Source organism: Mustela nigripes, unplaced genomic scaffold (assembly GCF_022355385.1).
Source record: "Mustela nigripes isolate SB6536 unplaced genomic scaffold, MUSNIG.SB6536 HiC_scaffold_148, whole genome shotgun sequence".
NCBI classification, from domain to species: Eukaryota; Metazoa; Chordata; class Mammalia; order Carnivora; family Mustelidae; genus Mustela; species Mustela nigripes.
Window position 1 is genome coordinate 7562897 of NW_026739562.1, and position 18479 is coordinate 7581375.

General features: G+C 58.0%; 1 protein-coding gene across 3 annotated transcripts; it reads right to left on the reverse strand.

Annotated features, from left to right (window-relative positions):
• Positions 1-280: 280 nt before the first annotated feature.
• LOC132008359 (carbohydrate sulfotransferase 1) lies at positions 281-16922 on the reverse strand. 3 transcript variants are annotated; one of them, XM_059386877.1, is made up of 4 exons: positions 16485-16922; positions 4342-4469; positions 3574-3670; positions 281-2441 (listed from the first exon to the last, which is right to left on the reverse strand). In XM_059386877.1, exon 4 carries the CDS (start codon positions 2397-2399, stop codon positions 1164-1166), a length of 1236 nt encoding a protein of 411 aa, XP_059242860.1. In that variant the 5' UTR covers positions 2400-2441; positions 3574-3670; positions 4342-4469; positions 16485-16922; the 3' UTR covers positions 281-1163. The 3 variants fall into 3 exon arrangements, with proteins under 3 accessions (XP_059242860.1, XP_059242858.1, XP_059242859.1); XM_059386875.1 differs by having other exon boundaries at positions 4342-4463; positions 16485-16920; XM_059386876.1 differs by lacking the exon at positions 4342-4469 and having other exon boundaries at positions 16485-16919.
• Positions 16923-18479: the final 1557 nt, after the last annotated feature.

Sequence of the window (18479 nt, forward strand, 5' to 3'; positions counted from 1 at the left end):
AGGACTTCACCCTGACCTCTGGACATCATGTCAGCAAGCCACGCCACTTGTTACATATTTTGCACATCACCCCTGGCTCTAAGGGGCCTGGTCTCACTAACTGAGTGCAAATGAACCACTGAGCTGAGTGTTGTGACAGTGATTGAGTGCCACTAGTTCTGAAAGCCAGAGACTGGCCGCTGAACCCCCGCCTCCACCTCCTTCTCTCTCATCCCCCAAACCAGAACCGCTTGGCCCCACCCAGGCCACCCCTTCAGAATGTCCCACAGTCACGCCTAGATATTATTGCACTCTTTTATTTACAGAAAACACAGATAAAGCATTTCAACGTTCATTTAGCAAACTGATCCACTTTTTTTTTTCTTTTGGCACAAAGAAATATTACAGATGAACCCCGAGATCAATCAGAAACCCATAAGATTTATCAGCCGTCACTGGTCCAGGGGCAGCCACAAGACTCAGACAGACAGACAGCATCGCCACAGACTGGAAAAAATAAAACAAGGTCCACATTCACCTCACAGTAAAAACCTGCTCAGGGGCAGGCAAGGGCAGGCTGGGGAGGGGGAGTGGGTGCAGACTGTTCTCTGCTGGGGGGGGGGGGGGGCAGAGGGCCTTGGGGACAGAAGCAGGATGGGGAGGGATTAGACACCATTCATAAATTAGAGAGAGGTGGCCTTTTTGATTTTACCCTCTTACCTTGTGGAAGTAAGACAGTGCAAAACTACCTGACCCCAACTACTGGGCCACTGGAAATGCTGCAGAAGTTCCGCGGTTTGGGGATATCTCTCCTCGTGGGCGCCCGTGTGTGTGCATGTGTGCGTATGTGAATGTGTGAGTGTGGTGCTTGTAAACATTGTCACCATCCACGCAGAGACCCAACAGCCGTGTGTCTGAATGGGGGTGGGCTGGGGGCTCTACCCCGCTTCACGCCCCCTCTGCCCCAGTGATTCCTGTCCAAGACATAGTGCAAATTTCAGAGACAAAAAGAGGCAGAAGGAGTGGAGGGTGGGCGGGGCCTGGGGTGGGGGTGGGGGTGAGGCGGTGGGAAGGACACAAAGACCCAGGCGGGAGAGGAAGGGGGAAATAAGGCAACAGTTAAAACCGTCCATTTTATCAAAACCGACACCATGTGCCCCTCACCCCCGCCCACGCAGCCCTCGTCACGAGAAAGGGCGGAAGTCCCGCTCCTCCACCAGACTGACGGAGGGGTTCTTGAGCTCCTCCTCCGACATGGCCATCTTGTAGCCCAACTGCGCCAGCACCCGCTGGCAGGCGTTCTGGGCAAAGGCCACAATGTCGTAGGAGAGGCGGAAGCGCCACTTCTCGGCCGTGGCCGCCGAGTTTCGGACGGTGCCATATTTGTGCTTGCCCAAGGTGGGGTCGCCCCGCGTGTTATTCTGGATCCAGCGGGCCACATGGCTGTCCAGGGGAATCCCCAGGAAACCGTAGATCTCCTCGGTCTTCTTCATGGGGTTCCTGGCCAGGTCCTCGTAGCGCACCAACATGTACTTGCCCTTGAGCCACGGGGGCCGCATGAGGCCAGTGGACACGGAGTTGGAGAAGTCCTCGCACACCGTGGTCAGCTGCGTCACATCCAGGTTGTAGGGCTTCCTCCCCGTGCCATACCAGAGCCGCCAGAGGCGGTAAGTGTCGCGGAACGTCTCGCTGCGGGAGGCCAGGATGCCACGCGGGTCTCGGACCAGCTGGATGACCTTGAGGTTTAACCGGGGGTCTTCAACCAGGGCCCGAAGGTCGTTCACCTCGGGCACCCGCACCGTCTTGATGGCCACGTGGCTGCGCTCACGACAGGCCTCGGCGGCCACGGTCAAGTTCAACAGGCCGCACTTGCGCACGCAGTCCCCCTCCTCCAGCACCAGGTCGGGGGACCCGGGGGGGTCGCACACGGGGCGGGAGCACAGCACCCTGCTGGCCCCGCGGCGGAAGATCCTGTCGGTGGTGTGGTTGACGGGCGGCGGCTTGATGTAGTTCTCCAGGAAGTAGAGGTCACAGTCATAGAGGCTCCTCAGGAGGTCGCGGCTGGCGCCCAGCATGACGCGCCGGTCCGCGGGGCTCTTGCCCTGGGTGAAGCGGGGGATGAGCGTGTTCTGGACGTGGTAGAGGGGCTCGAACAGGTAGAAGACGTCCAGGTGCTGGTTGAAGAGCTGGCCCACGAAGGAGGAGCCGCTGCGCGTGGTGGCCAGGATGAGGATGTGGGTCTTGCGGGAGAGGTTGTAGGCGAAGGTGGGGCCCTCCTCGCACAGCCGCTCCGCCAGCCCCGCCTCCGCCAGCCCGGGGCAGGTGTGGAAGGACTTGGCGGTGAAGGTGCGGATGGCCGTGTACTGAATGGCGATTGAGGCCAGGGCAAGGAGGAGGACGGCCTTCCAGGAACATTGCATGGCTGGGCACCTTCATGGGGCTGCTTCTCCACCATGCGAGGTCTGCGGGCAAAGGTGGGCATCCGTCAGGGAGCTGGCTGTGCCAGGTGCATCACCAGACCAGGGGCCCTGGCCCCGGACCTACGCGATTCCCTGCCAGATGCTCACGCATGCGCCTAAGGACTGAGCAGTTTCTAGACTAGATTTTTACATTCTCTAGGGAATCTTGGGAGCTTCTGGGGACCGTACAAATTGACTTCCCACATGCAGAGTTTAACGAATGCTGCAGGGGACTCCCACCGTCAACGTGGAGTTCCTTAGTGGGCCCCACTGTGCAAGAAGCTATCTTCCCCAGCTCACACACTCAGCGGCCCACCAGTGCCTGCTTCTAGCCATTCCCCTGCCACTGCCTGTCACCCCTACCAGCTCCTCTGGGGCCCACCTACATCTCTCACCCCCACAAGCAAGCACCGGGCTCCCCATGTGGTCATCTTTCCTCCATTCCCCCCCACCACCCCTAGAAGGAAAAAAGTGCTTATGTCAGAGACACACCACGAGGATCTGTTCACCTGTACCCACTGGGCCAGGAGAGGGGGACAACTCATCAAGCCCACCTCCCAGCTTAGGTTTGTCGGTGCCCAGTGTACCCAGATGAGGACCCCCGAGACTCCCAGGGCCAATGAGAGTCAACCCGCCCAGAGAAAGGTCCAGGGGCTGCTGCAAAGCATCCTTTCCCAGGTCCCAGCACCCTCCAGGTTTGCTCCTGGCCACTGGGGCAAGAGGTCCAGGCGTGGGGCAGATGACCCCCACTGACAGCAGGTTGAACGGGCTCCTCAGGGACCCCCATCCCAACCAATCCTCAAGGGCCTCCACCATTAGGCTCTGAGCCCTCTGACCACAGGGGGCGGGTGCTCAGAGACCCCACTGGGACCCAGCAATGGCGCCAGACGGGGTGGAAGAAAAGGGGCATCTCAAAGAATGGAGAGAAAGCAAGGGTGGGCCCTGGGCGGGGGGGGGGGGGGGGGGGGGCGTGGCCAGGAAAGCAGGGAAAATGAAGGACGTGCCAAATGTCCAGAGCAAGGGGCCAGTCGGAGCATCAGAAGTTGCCCCATAGAGAGGCTGGCTCAGCTACCAGGCCCCAAGGGAAGGCTGGGGCTGCTCCCAGAGCGAATGCAGGAAGGGCTCCCCGACTCACCAAAGAAGGGCTGCTCCAAGCTAGAGAGTCCGCAGCTGCCAGGTCTCCTGGCCTAGCCGGCAGTCCCAACCTGTGCAGCAGCCCTGTGGCCAACAGACTGTAGAGAGAGAGGGAGGGGAAAGGTTCCAGGTGAGGGGGGAAGTGGGGAGGGTTGGTCTGTCAACATCGCCCTTCCCCCACCCCTTCTCTCTTACACCTTGTGCCCCACAGACTGCCCCCCAGTGCTGGGCGACAAGGGCCCCAGCTGCTCTCCCAGATCTCCCGACTGATTCAGGGCTCCAGCTATGCCAGGGACACATTTTATCCCCTGGGATCTGGCCTCCTGACTCCTGAGCCTTCTATCCACCTCCCCCACCCCTTACCCATCCCTTCCTGGCAGGTCCAAGACCCTCACACCAGGACCCAGTGGGCAGGGAGCTGGCAAGCTTACACCCTCAGCTAACCAAGAGTGGGAATCCTACGCAGGCAATCACCCCGGGGAGGACCCCTCACAGCCACCGTCCAGGGGAGTTGCAAAGAAATCCACTGACCACAAATAACCTGGGGCCTCCCTAGCTGTGTTCAGCTCTGGTGACCAGACACAGGGCTCAGCACTGAACCATGGAACAGCATCAGAGTCAAAGTTATTCCAGAAAACTAGGCCAGAGCACAGTCCCGACTGGTTCTGTGTTTTAAATCAATAGACCAGCCTGACCCTTCAAAATTTGACTTTTTCAGTGACTCCCCAAGAGGGGTTTGGTAGAAATCACCAAGGCAGGGGGTGCTCACCCCAGACCTCCAGGTGGAAATGACAGCTCCGTCCGGACAGCCCAGACACCGAGAACCATGCAGAAGGGACAGCCAAGGACGGAGGTTCTTCTTCCAACCACACCGGAGACGAGAACAACTACCTAAAACTCAAAGCATAAGTGGACCAGGGAGAGTTCCCGACCTGGATGCTGTTCGCGGATTCTAAGTACAAACCCAAGACTGTGGCATTATTTTAGTTAGCATCCATCGAATACTTCCTAAGCACTTTACCTGCATTCGCGCATTTTATTCTGCGCGGGAGCATCACGGGGAAGCCAGGATTAGCTCCATTTCACAGGCGAGGAAGCTAAGACTCAGAGAGTGGGGTGACCTGCCTGAGCTCACGTGCCTGGTTTAACACACATCTCACAGGTTCCCCAGAGCCCCCACTTTCCCTCTGAGGAGACCTGACCTTGTTTCTCCAGCTTACACACACCTGGCCTTCATCCAGCTGATGTCTACAGCTGATGTATAGATCAGCCAGAGAGAGACCGGGCATTGCAAGGGTACAGATGATCTGTAATGTAACACTTAGAGATCCTTTCCTTTGCTGTCTGGTCTTGTTGATCAATGTCTTGTGGATCAACGTTCATGGCCGGGGTGGGGAGGGGCTGAACTTGTGCTTTGTGAATATTCTTCCCACATCCCGCTATTTGGCACAGCTCCTTTCAGGGAGGGGTTCGTAGATCCTCAGTTCCCAAACCTGCCCTGCTGCCTGGCTCAGCCAACTCCAAACACCACAATATTCCTTACAGCCCCCTCTGGGAGGTCAGGGTCTTCCCTTGTTTAGGTGGAGAAACTGAGGCTCAAAGACTAAGCAAATGTGCAGAAGCAAATAAGGAATAGCAGAGACTCAAATCCATCTGCATCAGACTCTTAGGCCAGTGCTCTGGCCCCTTTGCCATCAGCTTAGCGGAGAAGGAACAGAGCTGAAACAGTCTGGCTGCCTCCAGGAGGGGCGCAGAGGCTGAGCTGAGAGGATAGCGGGCCAGCTCTGGGGCTTAAGGGCTTAGGCTCTGGGGCTTAAGAGTCCAATTTTAAGTTTGAGCCTGTGCTCAGTACCTACAGGGAAGAGTACCACATCACCAGGTGACGGTAACTATGGGAAGAACACAACCTAGACTCTTGGGAACCTCCAGTGTGATCACAGAAAACCACAGCCCTGACTCCAGCCCATCCCACCCCCACCTCACCACAGGGCTGCAGAGAACGCTGACTCCATCAACAGGGTTCGCTGAGGTACCCAGAGAAAACTGCCTCCTTGCATTAAATTAGATTCTCCTGCGAAATGCGGGCCGATCCCTGCCTCAGTGTCCCAAGACAGATGCCTCTAAAGAACAGGTAGGGAATACCATTAATAATCGTACAGATAATACTTTTAAGTTATTTGAGTAAGAGTCCACAGTTGCAATGTCCTAATACACATCTCTAGGATGGACTCTTTTTGTACTTATTCATAAAGATCTGTCAGCTATCCAGCAAGATCCAGGCACTGTTCTAGGCATTATAGATAGGGGAGAACATGAGGGAAGCAAGGGTGGGAGTGAAAAATGCCTCTCGCCCTCACACCAAGCCTATGTGGTTCATGTCCTCATATCCCCATTTTACAGATTAATTTCCCCAGCTCACACTCCTAGTAAGGGGCCAGAGCCAGAATTCCTGCCCAGGCAGTGTTCTCTGGAGCCCATGCTCAAATCCCCCTCCTTGACCCACTACATTTAATCCCTTTTGGTTCCCACCAAGACAGGAAACAGAAGGCTGGGGGAGATTTCACTTTACTCAAAGATTCTGGTACCACCAGAATTCACCCACCAAGGGGAGCCTCCCCACCACCTCTTCCCACCCCAGCCCAGAGAAATTTAAGGCCAAGATGAGAAACCGCTGCCTTGGCTAATAAATCAGGAGTAAATGAAGGATCTCATTCTAAATCCCTAAGAAAGTGGGGCTCGGGTCCACAAGGTATAGCCTGAGCAAGGGCAATGTGTTCAAAGGCTTAGCCTCAGGCCATCCCCCTGCCTCCCAGGAGGGCAAAGTGAGGGCATGGGAACAGGAAGATGAAGAAAGTCAGACCCTGCTAGAAATGCCCCTGCTCTCCTGCCAGTCTGGCGGAGCCGGGCTTAGGACTGGCCAAGCTTCCTTGGTATGCTGGAGGCATCTGCCCTGGAAACCAGAGGCCCCAGGGCCAGGTCTGGCCACTGCAAGGAACTCTTCAATGCCCTTGTCCTCCAAGCCAGACTGCGAGCCCCACAGCCCCTCCCTGGGCTCTGAGCAGCCTTTGGCATGACCTTCCTCCACCTCTAGGTAGTCAAAATCCAGGCAAGCCTTAGTCACAGGAGCTCAGAATCTGTAACTTGTGTTGGAAGTGAAGTCCCAGGGGAAAACTCAGGTTTCTGTACCAGATTAGGGCACAGGGTGGGAGTGAAAAACAGCTCTCCAATGGGAAACTGGAATTCGTAGCTCAGGGCTCAAGCCACGGAACCACACCCACCTGGATATCACTGAGCAGGTGTGCGGACCTGGATTCACCAGCAGTCTCTGCACCACAGTTTCCCTACCTATAAAGTGGGTACAACCATAGAGCAGTTGCAAGAATTGAAAGAATTAAAGCATTTAGTCAATGCCAGGCATAGAACGCAGCACAGCCGCGTGCTTAGGACATGGGCTCTGGCACGAGCCCCACTGATGACCAGGTTTCTGAATCTCTCCGTGCCTCTGTTCTCTCACCAGGAAAGGGGGGATCCGTTTAACAAGGCTGTTGTGAGGACTAATTAACCCAGTGCCCGGCACAAAGTAAGTACTCAATGAATGTACATTGCTATTATCATTATTAAATGTCTCGTCCGCCCGGTGTCTCGAGTAAGCACGTGAGAACAGATCTCATCGACTCTGACGGTTAGACAGACATTCTCCCTGGCTGCGGTGCCCAGACCTCTGCCACGCCGGCCTCTGCTGGGTGCCTTCCCTTCCTTCCGCTCCTCTCCCAGCCCGGGAGCTTCCCGCGGCTAGGCCACCGCAGCGACTTGCCCGCTGCCCTCTAGTGGTCACATCCTGTAGTACAGCTTCCTGGCCCTGCGTTCTTCGCTGGGTTCAGAATTCCTGGCGGCCAGTGCTACCTGGGGCCTCTGGTGAGGATTCAAGCCAAGGAAGGTGCTGTTGCAGGATGCCGTGAAGTGCGATGACACCCCCACCCGAGCTGTGGCCTCTGCTCTGTGCATGCTCTTTTCTTCACCCACACACCAAGAGGCAAGCATCAATGGGCAGCCCCACTTCATCCAGAGGGCCTCTCTTACCAGTTTCATTCCTCTCTAGCAAGGGAAGGATCACTGAGCTCAAGATCACAGGCAGGAACACCTCTGCATCCCCTGGCTGGGTGACCTTGGACTCATCCCCTGGCCCCTCGCTGGCTTCTGTATTTCCACAGATCCAGGCTAAGGGCCTCCAAGCTCTGACTACTAGGGTTCTCTGATCCCAGGAAGGCCCCAAGCTCCATTTTCAGGGTCAGAACCCCCCTGCTGGCAGGGGGATGCTCCTCTGGGATCAGGAAAGTCCCAGTTCATCTTCCAAAAAATGTATCAGGGCTGGCAGCTGGACCCCATCCCCTCAGCCCCAGCCAGGCAGCCCCCAGGGGGCCTAAGAGCCAAGGGGCTCCCCACCCTCTGCTGGGTTAACTCCTGTCCCCTTCTACTCTGTAAAACCACATCTAACCCAGAGCTGTGGCTTTTGCCTTTTTGGGGCCACAGGCCACTTGGAAAGATACAGTCGCTCTTTCCAGAAAGATTCCTTTGTATCCACAACTTTACATACACAGTCAGAGGGTTTGTGGACCCCCCCTAAAGCCCACCCATGGGCACTGCAGAGGCTTCAACCCCTTTAACAGCAGTATTCTCCCCTGCCCTAAGGTTTTCTTTTCAACTGACCATATCAGAGAAGCCTCCACGGATTTGTATACACGGAATGCGAGGCCATGGCCCAAGATAAAAAAGCCAGAGCCAGAAACCACATGTGCAATAGTAGGTTACTACTTCTTGTTTTTAAAAAGAGGATGCGTGCGAGGGGGAGTATTTATATACATTCATATACAACCACTATTCTGGTAACCCCAGCTGCCCCAGCGGGAGGGGCCAGGAGACTGCAGTGGGAGGAAAGCAGTTCACACTGAGCCTCTCAGTTCTGTCTGAGTTTACTAACTTTCTGGGAGAGAGCAAGGCCGCCCCATGCAAGACCTGGAGGGGTGGGGCACCGAAATCACACTGGCAACTCACTGTGCCTCCAAATCTGTACCCCAGGGCACTGCCAGCCGGCTCTCCCCTCCCCCACCTCCAAGGCGCCAGGGTCAAAGTCACTACCTTCCAGCCAGAACTGGGCTCTGTCTGCTCAGGCAGGCCACAAAGGATGGCAGTCAACGGGTGCTGCTGAGAGACACAGGTCAGGAGCTGAAAAAGAGGGAGACCTCCCAGGGGACAGGGACTGCCGGGAGGAGCAGAAGCCTGAGTTGGGGAAATGACGCCCCTCCCCACTTTTTCTTCCTAAAAACAGCTTGTAGAGCTCTGTGGAGATAGGGAGGGTAAAGAATAAAGTTCCTGAACATGAGATTTCCAACCAGCCTTCGGGGCCGGTAGCCAGCAGCCCCGGGGCTCTCCGGAGCCCCAGGAACTGGAGCAAGGGGCAGGGGGCACAAGACGGGGAGGAAGGAGTTGGCAAACAAGCCTCTGGGAGAGACTGCAGAAAGGAAGTGCTTAATCCCTGGGTCTGCAGTAGCTAGTGGTAGCCAAGGCTGACCCACCAGAGATGTTTGTTTAGTTAAGGCTAAAACATGTAAATCAGCAAGGGGTTTTTTCTTCCTTAAAAAAAAAAAAAAAAAAAAAAAGTGAGGTCGTGAAATGAGGCAAGTGAAAAACAAGGGTATGGAAGTCTGAAAGAACCAGAAGCTAGGTTAGCATACAAGAGCCAAGACACTTCCAGGCAGCCCAGCTGGGTCAGAGCTGCCTGGCAGCCAATGGGAAAAGGGAAATACGTCATTTCATGTTTCACAGGATCCATGAGATGAGAATTACATCATCTGCTCAAGAGATGCCCAGCCATTCCTGGTACTGAATCCAGCACAAGATTTCTCCCGAGGGGTCTGCTAGAGAGAGTCCTGAGCACAGCCTGCCATTCTCAAGAACTCGTACCTAATAAGCCCGAGGATGAGTTTCATGGGGCTGTGTTCCAAACATCCTTCAAGGTGAGCGGTATGCCGGCACATAATTCAGCCAGTGCAACCTTCCAGGGAAGGAGATCCCACGGGATCCAGAATCAGCCTCTGTGGTCCGGGCCGTCCCAGGGGTGATGGGAAGCAATGGTAATGTCTCTTTGGGGTGATACCCCCACAAGCTGAAACAGTGTGAGGCCTGCGGACCTTCTCCGGAAAATTTGCCCAACACAAATATGGTGTTTGTATACAGTCTTCAGAGTCCTCGGGCCCCGTAACTACCCACAGATCCCGCAGGTAGAACCAGTAATTCTTTCAGGCACATTCAGTGGGACAAGTTCTCACAGTCGTGGTTCCAGAAAGTGACTGTCCACCAAATCCCACCCGCAGCGGAGACACTCGGCTGCCCCCTGGGAGCTCTGGTATCTCCAGCAGATCCCTCTGATGTCCACACATCATGACATCAGAGACCCCCATGGGTGCCTCAAGCGTCCTTGGAAAGTTACCCACAGGTATAACTGGGTGGTGGTTGGGCCCCCTAGCTGTGGGGCTGGACAGCCCTGGGTTTGAACCTCACTGCTATTGCTTGATAGCTACGAGACCTTGAGCGAGATGCTTAACTTATTCCATAGACCTCAGTTGCCCTCATCTGTGAAATGGGAAAGACAGGCACAGTATCTTCCAAATACTTGGGTTGTGAGACAGAAAGCCAAAAAACATCAAAAAGTTAGCACAGTGCTGGGCCCAGAGCAGGGACCCAGTAAGAACGAACCGGGAGTGTGATTTTCAAGGGCCGCTCAAAGCTACAGATGAACTGTAATGGCCTGAAAATGTTTAAGGAAGTTAAAACGGATGCCGCAGCCTCCTCCCCAAAGCTGCCATGGCCCGTGTGGCTGGAGACACTTGCTGTCCAAGGGACAGAGACTGCCCCGCGGTCCTGCTGTGGGCCCAGCGGCTTGGCGGGGTCCTGGCCTGACCAGAGGAAAGTTTTCCCCAGCAGCGGGGAGAGTGACTGACCTCCTGGCACAAGGCCCCGGTGTGCCCGGCGCCTCACGGAGGAGGGATGAGTCAGAAGGACCCGGTTCCCTCCGGCTGGTCCTACCACAGCCTGGCTTGTGGTAGGCGGACCCTTCTGCCCCGACTCTGGGCGGAAAGGCCCCGGTTTCCTGTCCCCCTCTACACCCCCCCAACTCACCACCCCCTCCTTCTCAGCAGCCACAGCCAGAGTCGGAATAGTACCAAGGCTCCACCCCCTGGATACCGGGGCTTTGACCCATCCTCCCAGCTTCAAGGATGGGAAACCTCCCGCAGGAGCTAATTAGCAGCTGCTGTTGGAGGGGTGGGAGGGGGGCCCTCTGACCCCAGTGCTGGAGTCTCCAGCCTCCCCCCCAGCTGGACCCTGGGGAGGCGAGCTGGGCATGGGAGAGGCTCACCTGAGCCTCTCACGCACGATAGAGGGAGTTGCGGGAGCAGATACGCAGACAGGACCCCAGTCGTGACTGGCATCAAGTCTCTGCCACCTCACCACTTCCCAGAGGGCTCTCCCTCCCAGCTGAATGACAAAAAGGAAGATTATCACGAAGCTTGGAAGAGGTGGTGGGTGTGGACACGGCTGGTGCAGTATCACACCTGACAGCAGCCAGAGCAGTCTGGCTAGGCAAGGAGAGGGAAGCGTGAGTATGTTTCTTGCCCAGAAAGCCCAGGAACGTCCAAATCCTATGTAACCAAGAGGATGCCAAAGAACGTCTTTATTTGTACCTGGCCTCAAATGGTCTAGAACCAGGATAAGGTCTCCCTGCTCCCTAAGCCTAGAACTGACCACCAGCCCACAGCAGCTTGCACGGACGCCCCTGTGCATGGATGCTGGTGTGGCTCACCCTGTCACTGCTGTCTCCTGGATGAGAAGCGTTAGGGAGAGCCACCCACTGGGCACAAGAAATCGGATGAGTGTCCCTGCCCCACACCAACAGGGACCTGGACAGGACATAATGGCTGCTCGCTGAGGGCCTAGAACTGTGTGACATACCTTTCATGCCCCACTTTATTGGACGGTCTCTCCAAGCTCAGGAGTTAAGGACTACAGCAGGCTCCATGACACAGGTGACAGAGGCTCACAGAAGTGACGTGACTCACTCCCATAGCTCAGAAGTGCCTAGCAGGGGAACTAGACTCAGGCTACGGAGCACGGAGCACAGTGTGTGAGGTCCTCACCTCTCCCAGGTTCTTCATGAAGGCTTTCCCTCCTTCCCCCTCCAACCTCCTGAAATCCTCTGTCTGAACCACCCCAATTAGGTCTCCTGACTACTCTATACTGCTGCCTTGAGTGGTTAGGAGCAACATAGCAGCAGGTGAGAAACCCAGACCTTGGGTCCTGGACAGCCTTACCCTCCCCGGAGTCGCACATCCCCCAGGTACCGGAGAGGGAGCCCACACCCACCTCCCAGGGCAGGGGAGGGGCTCAAATGAGATCTGAGCACAGCGTCAAGGCAATCACTCAGTTAATGATACTTCCCGAATGCTAGCTTCAGACTTATCTCTCTTCCTCATCTGCCTGCAGAACCCTGAGGGAAAACAACCAGCCCTCGAGCCTGAGCCCTGGGTCCATCCCCCACCCTCACTAGCCAGGCTGGGGCCCACAGTGGCTGCGAGGTACTCCGTGGGCACTAAACTCACTGCCCCCAGCAGAGACCTGGAGAAGGGAGGAGCTTTGCCCCGTTCCCCATCCCAGAGGAAGAGACGCACCTCCCCACAATTCCCAGCTCACAGCCTTCCAGCTCTAATCAAGGAGCAAACACAAAGAGGGAATCTCTAAACATTTAGAAAACGCGGGAACTCTGTGCCCCCACGCGGCACCGTGGGGATTTATAAAGAACAAATCATGCTTGACAAACTTGATAGCTTTCTTGATAGAATTACAAGACCGGTAGATGAAGGAAATGCAGGCAGGGTAATATATCTTGATTTTTAGCAAAGCATTTGATACAGCGCCTCAAGTAATCTTACAAAATTAATTCAAACAGACTTGGCCCTCAGCACTTGTCATGGGGCCGGAAGCAGGAGGGGGGCAGGTCCCAAGAGTCCTGAGTGGAGGAGGCGTGCCCAGGCGGAAGGGGCTGCGGGACAGATTCTGGGAGCGGGGGCAGGGCGGCCCAGACCCAGCACTGGGTCAGATCTTATCTGACATCTTCATTAATGATCCTGAGAGAGGGAGTAAACAGTCCGTTAATGAAATTTGTAGAGGATATTAAATTGGAAGGTGTTGTGAACACCAATGAGGACAGCAAAGCGGTCCAGAGAGACCTGGTTGGGGCGGGGGCGAGGGGGGGGGGGAAGGGGGGGGGGGGGAGAAGCTTGGCAGGAAACTGCTATTTGGGGGGCCAGGAGGGTGGATGTGTGGGCTGGGCAGCACCTGGGGCCACCTGGAGAGCCAGGGGAGAGGAAAAGCCATCCCCAGGGCTGGGGTGGAGCTGGGAGCAGCCACCGCTAGCTTGGGTGTGGGTCCTAGGAGCAAACCTGAACTGGTTTTCCCATCTGTAAGAGAGAAGGACTGAGAGATACGGAAGCATCTCTAGGAATCTCTGCTGCTCTCGGAGAGCTGGTAGTGATGGGGGTGAGGGAAGGAGCTCGGAGCTGAAGCCCACCTTCAGACAGGACGAGGCGTTGTCTGCAGGCCGGGGAGAGGAGGGTGGCCAGGCAGAGAAGGGCTAGTGAGGGAGACAGAATAAGCCATCCCTAGTGCCCACAATGTCCCCAAGCCATGGCTCTGATGACACTGCTGAGAGCGTAAGGGGTCAGGCCCCTCTCTCAGCTGTCTGGGCAATGACACATGAGCTGGGGAGTCCGGCTAGAGCTCTGAACTGTCCAGACTCGTGGAGTGTGCTGGGAACCCTTCAGCAATCGAAGTTCTCACCTGGGGAGATTGGGGGAGGAGGGTAGGGTCTCTCTTCTTTCTGCAGAGTTCCTGATCCCTCTTTCATCAGGAGGGAGAGGCATCTCCAGGATCAGGAAGAGCTTCCCCACCCCAAACCCTTCTATCCTCAGAACCTGTCCTGTCCCTCTCCCTCTGGCCCGATCCCAAGGAGGCTGAGGCAGAAAGCTGCCCATCCATCTGGACTTAGAAGAATTTGTTCCCACAAGGCTCCTAGACAGGTGGGGTTTGAACATGAGCCAGGCCTCCCTAGCACGGTGACGGGCCCGCAGCAACCTAAATAAATGCTTTGTGGGAAGAAGGAATGGATGGCTGGTTCCCAGACGGGGCGGCTGGGGAGAGCTCTTCCGAAGCAAGAGGCCAGCCCTGCCTGAGGTCAAGACTACCTGCACAAGAGGACAGACGCAGGTCTGACCACACAGGAGGTGCTCCTTCCAATCCCCTGAATTAGCAGTAATGACACTTACTGAACACCTGCCATGGCTCCATGATTACGAATGCATTCTTCTTATCAGTGGATTTGACCTTCACAGCCCCCCAAAAGCTAGGTGTGCTTTCCCCCCCATTTCACAGAAGAGGAAAGTGAGGCACATGGTGGCAGCGATGAGCCTGGACACCTCACCAGGAGGCCCATGGGAGCAGCAGCAATCTGCCAAAAGCGGCAAGGAAAGCTGAGCAGCTCCCAGGGTGGGGACCACAGAGGGTAGGGAGAGGCAGACCCTCCTGCAGGGTCCCCAGAGCCTTGCCCAGCCTCTCCCTGCCCCTATGAAAGGGAGTTGGCCCAACTCCTGCCACACTTGTGGAGCCCGATTTTACTATATGTTTCCCTTCTCCCCCACCACTGCCGCGCTACACCGAGTCCTCAGAACAAGTCTGTTTCCATGGAAACCATACAGTGACTCAGGGCTTCGGGACCTTCTCTGAACCAGATTATGAATATCAAATGCTCCCTCCCCGCACCAATGCAGAGGGAGTTTGAAAAGTAAAGAGAGAGCCACAGTGGGCAAGGGAAGGAGACAGGGATGCGGGCAAGGGGAACCCAGAGGGGTACAGGCTTGTTGCCCCCAGATCCATGAGAACCTGCTTTCTGGGCCCCTCTGCAGACTCAGGGGAGCACAAATGTACACCTCTGTTGTCTGCAGCCAGCAAACATGACCCTTACGTCAGCACCAGGAGTGCATCGCTGCCCTTCCTCTGGAATTAGGACCCTAGGGGGGGGGTGGTAAGAGGTAAGGGGGATCTGCAGCTCTCCTACTTAGGGCCTGAACATAGCAGAGGTGGCGGAGAGGCCACGGAGGAGGAAAGCTGTCTGCAAGAGGAGCTTGACTTCCAGTGCAGAGGAGGAAACCTCTGGCTAAAAGCATTGCAATATTTAGCAAAGAGGGAAACTTAGATTTTAAGGGGGAAATGTATTCTGCTTTGACATGAGGAGGCTGTGTTAAGTATGGGTGCCAGGCGAGGGGGGGGGGGGTCGTGACCAAGATTTCAAAGACCCAGCAGGGTGAGGGGCGGATCTTTAGCAGAGACTTCCTCCCCATGGCCCCACCCTGGCCTGGCCTAGGACAGCTCACCTGCCCCCAACAGAGACATAGCAGGGAAATGAAAATCTACAGTGGAGGGCCAGGCTGGGGATTGGGGGCGGGGGGGGGGGGGGGGGTCAAGGCCCCGGGGGAAAACCCCCCCCCGGTTTCCCACGGCCCCCGGGGGGGGCCCGGGGGGGGGGGGGGGGGGGGGGGGGGGGGGGTGCTTAAGGCCCAAGGGCAAATCCGCCCCCTCCTTTCCCTAGCTGCTCCCTGAAGACCCAGGAGGGAGGGTAAGGGAGCAGGTTGGAGGCTTGATACCTCCCTGGTGAATCCAATGTGTGAGTCATGTCGGTGAGAACACTTGGAAAAAGAAACAGGGTCACGGTGATGCCTGTGAGTGTCCCCAGTTGTTGAGGACTGGAGCCTTGGAACTGCCTGTCCAGGTAAGGTCTCTGCCTAAGACAGCCGGCCCCATAACAAGGGATCCAGAAAGCCCTGAAGGCGGGTACCTGGTACCTTAGCCCCCACCTGCTTGCCTCTTAATACATCGTTCCTTTGGCTTGCCAGAGCAGCTTCTTTCCCAGCCAGAGGGCCGGCCTCTTGCCCCTAATCCTAAGTGCCCTCTGCTCCCTGCCCCACCAGCCCTCCAAAAGATGCTGGTCTCCAGGGTCCTTCTTAGAAGCCACCTGCTTAAGTCCATCGGAAGGAAACCTGCACCAGAGGTAAGGAACCTAATCCTGGGAACCCGCAGGCCTGGGATGGGGGGGAGGGGGCACCCTGTGGCACAGCAAATCAAGCCAGGGTACCACCCTAGGGCAATCCTCAGGTCTTACCTTTTAACCCCTAGCATCCCCGCCAGGGCTATTTAGGGCTATTACTGTGAAAGCAAGCAATGGGTTCCCGCAGCCTGAAAGGGGCTGCTCCCGGGGTCCTACCCAGAGAAGAGCAGGAGGGTAGGCTGCTCTGCCTTCCCGTGGGGGGTCTCTGCACCATCCATCCCGCTCATCGCAGAGTGACTGGTGCGGGTTCGGAGCCGAGCCAGGGGCAGGAAGCCCAGAGCAGCCCCCTGCCTCCCGGTGCAGCCCTGGTTTGGAAAGTTGGTGCAGGCGTGGGATCTCAGGGTCTCGTAGAGCCTCAGCAGCCCAGAGCCCCGCAGGCTGCGGGACGGCGAGCCCCGGGCACCCCCCGAGTGCGCTCCGCAGCCGCGGGGAGCGGGCCGCCTCGGGGCCGCCGCGCCTCTCAAGTTTGCTGCCCTCGCCGAATGGGGGCGGGGAGAGCCGGGGTGGTCGCGGCGCTCATCCGCCACCGGCCCGGGGAGCCCTCCCTGCGCCCAACGCGGTGCCGTCCTCCCCCCTCCCCGCCCCGGCGGCGGCGACTGTCCCCGAGCGGAGGGGCGTCTCCCACCGCGCCCGCGCCCCTCCCGCTGCTGCGGCGAGGGTCCGCTCCCGCCCTCCCGGGGCCCGCCGGGCCCGGCCGATACCTGGTGGGGGGCGCACCGGGAGCCGCTGCAGAGCCCAGCGCCGGCTCCATCCTCAGGTCTGGAGTCAGGCTCGCCGGGGGCCGGCGGGCGGCGGCGGCGGCGGCGGCATCCTCCGCCTTCCGCGCCCTCCTCCTCGGCCTCCCTCCTCCCTCTTCTTCCACCGCCTCCGCGGGCCCCTCACGGGCCCCTCTTCATGACCCGGGGACGCGAGCCCGGGGCGGCCCGGCCAGCGCAGAGCGTTCTCCCGGGCAGGGCGCGGAACTGGGGACGGGGGCGCGAGGGCTCGAGGGGCACCCGGCGAGGGGCCGGGACCCAGCGCGCCGCAGCCCCCGGATACCGGAGGAGAGTAGCAGCCGCAGGAGCCTCGCCGAGCGCGCCCGCCCGCCCGCCTTGCGACCGAAGCCCGGAGCGGCGGCGGCGGCTATAGCGCCGAGCGAGCGGCGGGCGCTGCGGTCCGGGCTCCACCCCCCCGAAGCCGCCCGCCCCTCGGCTGCCGCCCGCCCCCTTCTCTTCCCCACCCCTCCAGCGCACGCCCTCCCGCTCCCCCGCGCCGCCCTGCGCTGCCCCAGCCTCCTGCGCTCCGGACGCCCCTTCCGTAGGCCGGCTCCCGTGCCAATCCCCCCCCCCCCCCCCCGCCGTACCCCCGCCTCGAGGGAGCCACACCCACACCCCGCGGCTCAGGAGGTGGGCAGGCGAGGACCGGGGCTGCCCGCCGTCACCTCTTCCCACACCCTCCCAGCCCACCCACTGAGGGCGCTCACCCAGGCTTGCGTGCCCCCCAGGAAGTCCGGCTGGAGCCCCAACCTGGCCCTGGGCCCAGATGTCCTCTACCCCGTCCCCAGCCAGCACCACGGAGGGACTCCAGAACCCAGAACGGGAGTCATCCACCTTTCGGAGCCAATACCCCCCCAACACACACCCCTAGCCTGTTCCCCTCAACCTTCACCTCGCAGATGTGGAAATGAATCATCTGCCCTGCTCCAGTTGTGCCTCTTGGGCAGAGTTCAGGGGTGGCTGGGGGGAGGGGGGGCACCACTAGGTAGATTTGCTGGGGACAGTCTCCCGGCCAGTCCCACCCCCTTCCCACCAGATTGCCGCGGGCACTCCTAGGTGGAAATGTGCAGCCACGGTTGTCTTTTCGGAGGGGAGATCGGCCGTCACAGCCAGAACCAGGAGACTGAGCACCTCCGTCCTTCGTTCTTTGCACAAATACTGACTGAGCATCTCCTGAAGGCCAGGCCTACATGGGCCCCAGGGACTCATTGGTGACAAGACAAACAGACCCCTGGCCTCTCCGAGGGGAATGGAGAAGCCCGGGAAGCAGGCGGAGTACCACGTGATCAGCGGCCCCAGGGCTGGAGATCAGGGCAGAGAATTCCAGCTCTGCATTAGGCCACCACGGAGGCCTGTTTCCTCATCAGCAGAGGGGTAGGTGGTTGTGCGGGGTCCGACCCCCTGCTGCTCCTCAGCTCTTCCCAAACGATGATCTTCTAAGGCCCAGAAAGGCAGTCAGCTTCCATCTGTATGCCTATCTGGATCTCCGATTTCCAGCTATAGCCTCTCCATCACTCCCGACTGGCACCAGAGCCATGGAGGATTTGAAAACTCCAGGCAGCCTGGGAAAGGTGGGGTGCCCGTTGACTGGTCCAGAAGATGGTCCTCACCTCCTGGGGCTGCTGTGAAAGGTCAGATGGTAAGATGCATGTAAGTACTCAGCACAGTGTCGGGCACACAGCAAATGCTTAATAATTGCACCATGCTGTTACTGTTATCGGCTGGTGGGTGTTCGGGGTAGCCATCACTCACTCACCCAGGAGGGGATCATGTGGGCCCTTGTACTTCTCTGGGGGACTCAGGACTCAGACCATCAAGAAACTCTCTCCACCTAGAACCGGATGGTAGGAAGGGTCCCCCCACGCCCCACCCCCAGGATCCCACCAGACCAAGGGTCATTTGTCTTGATGACAACTGCAAATTCTTAACTGTAAATTCCTC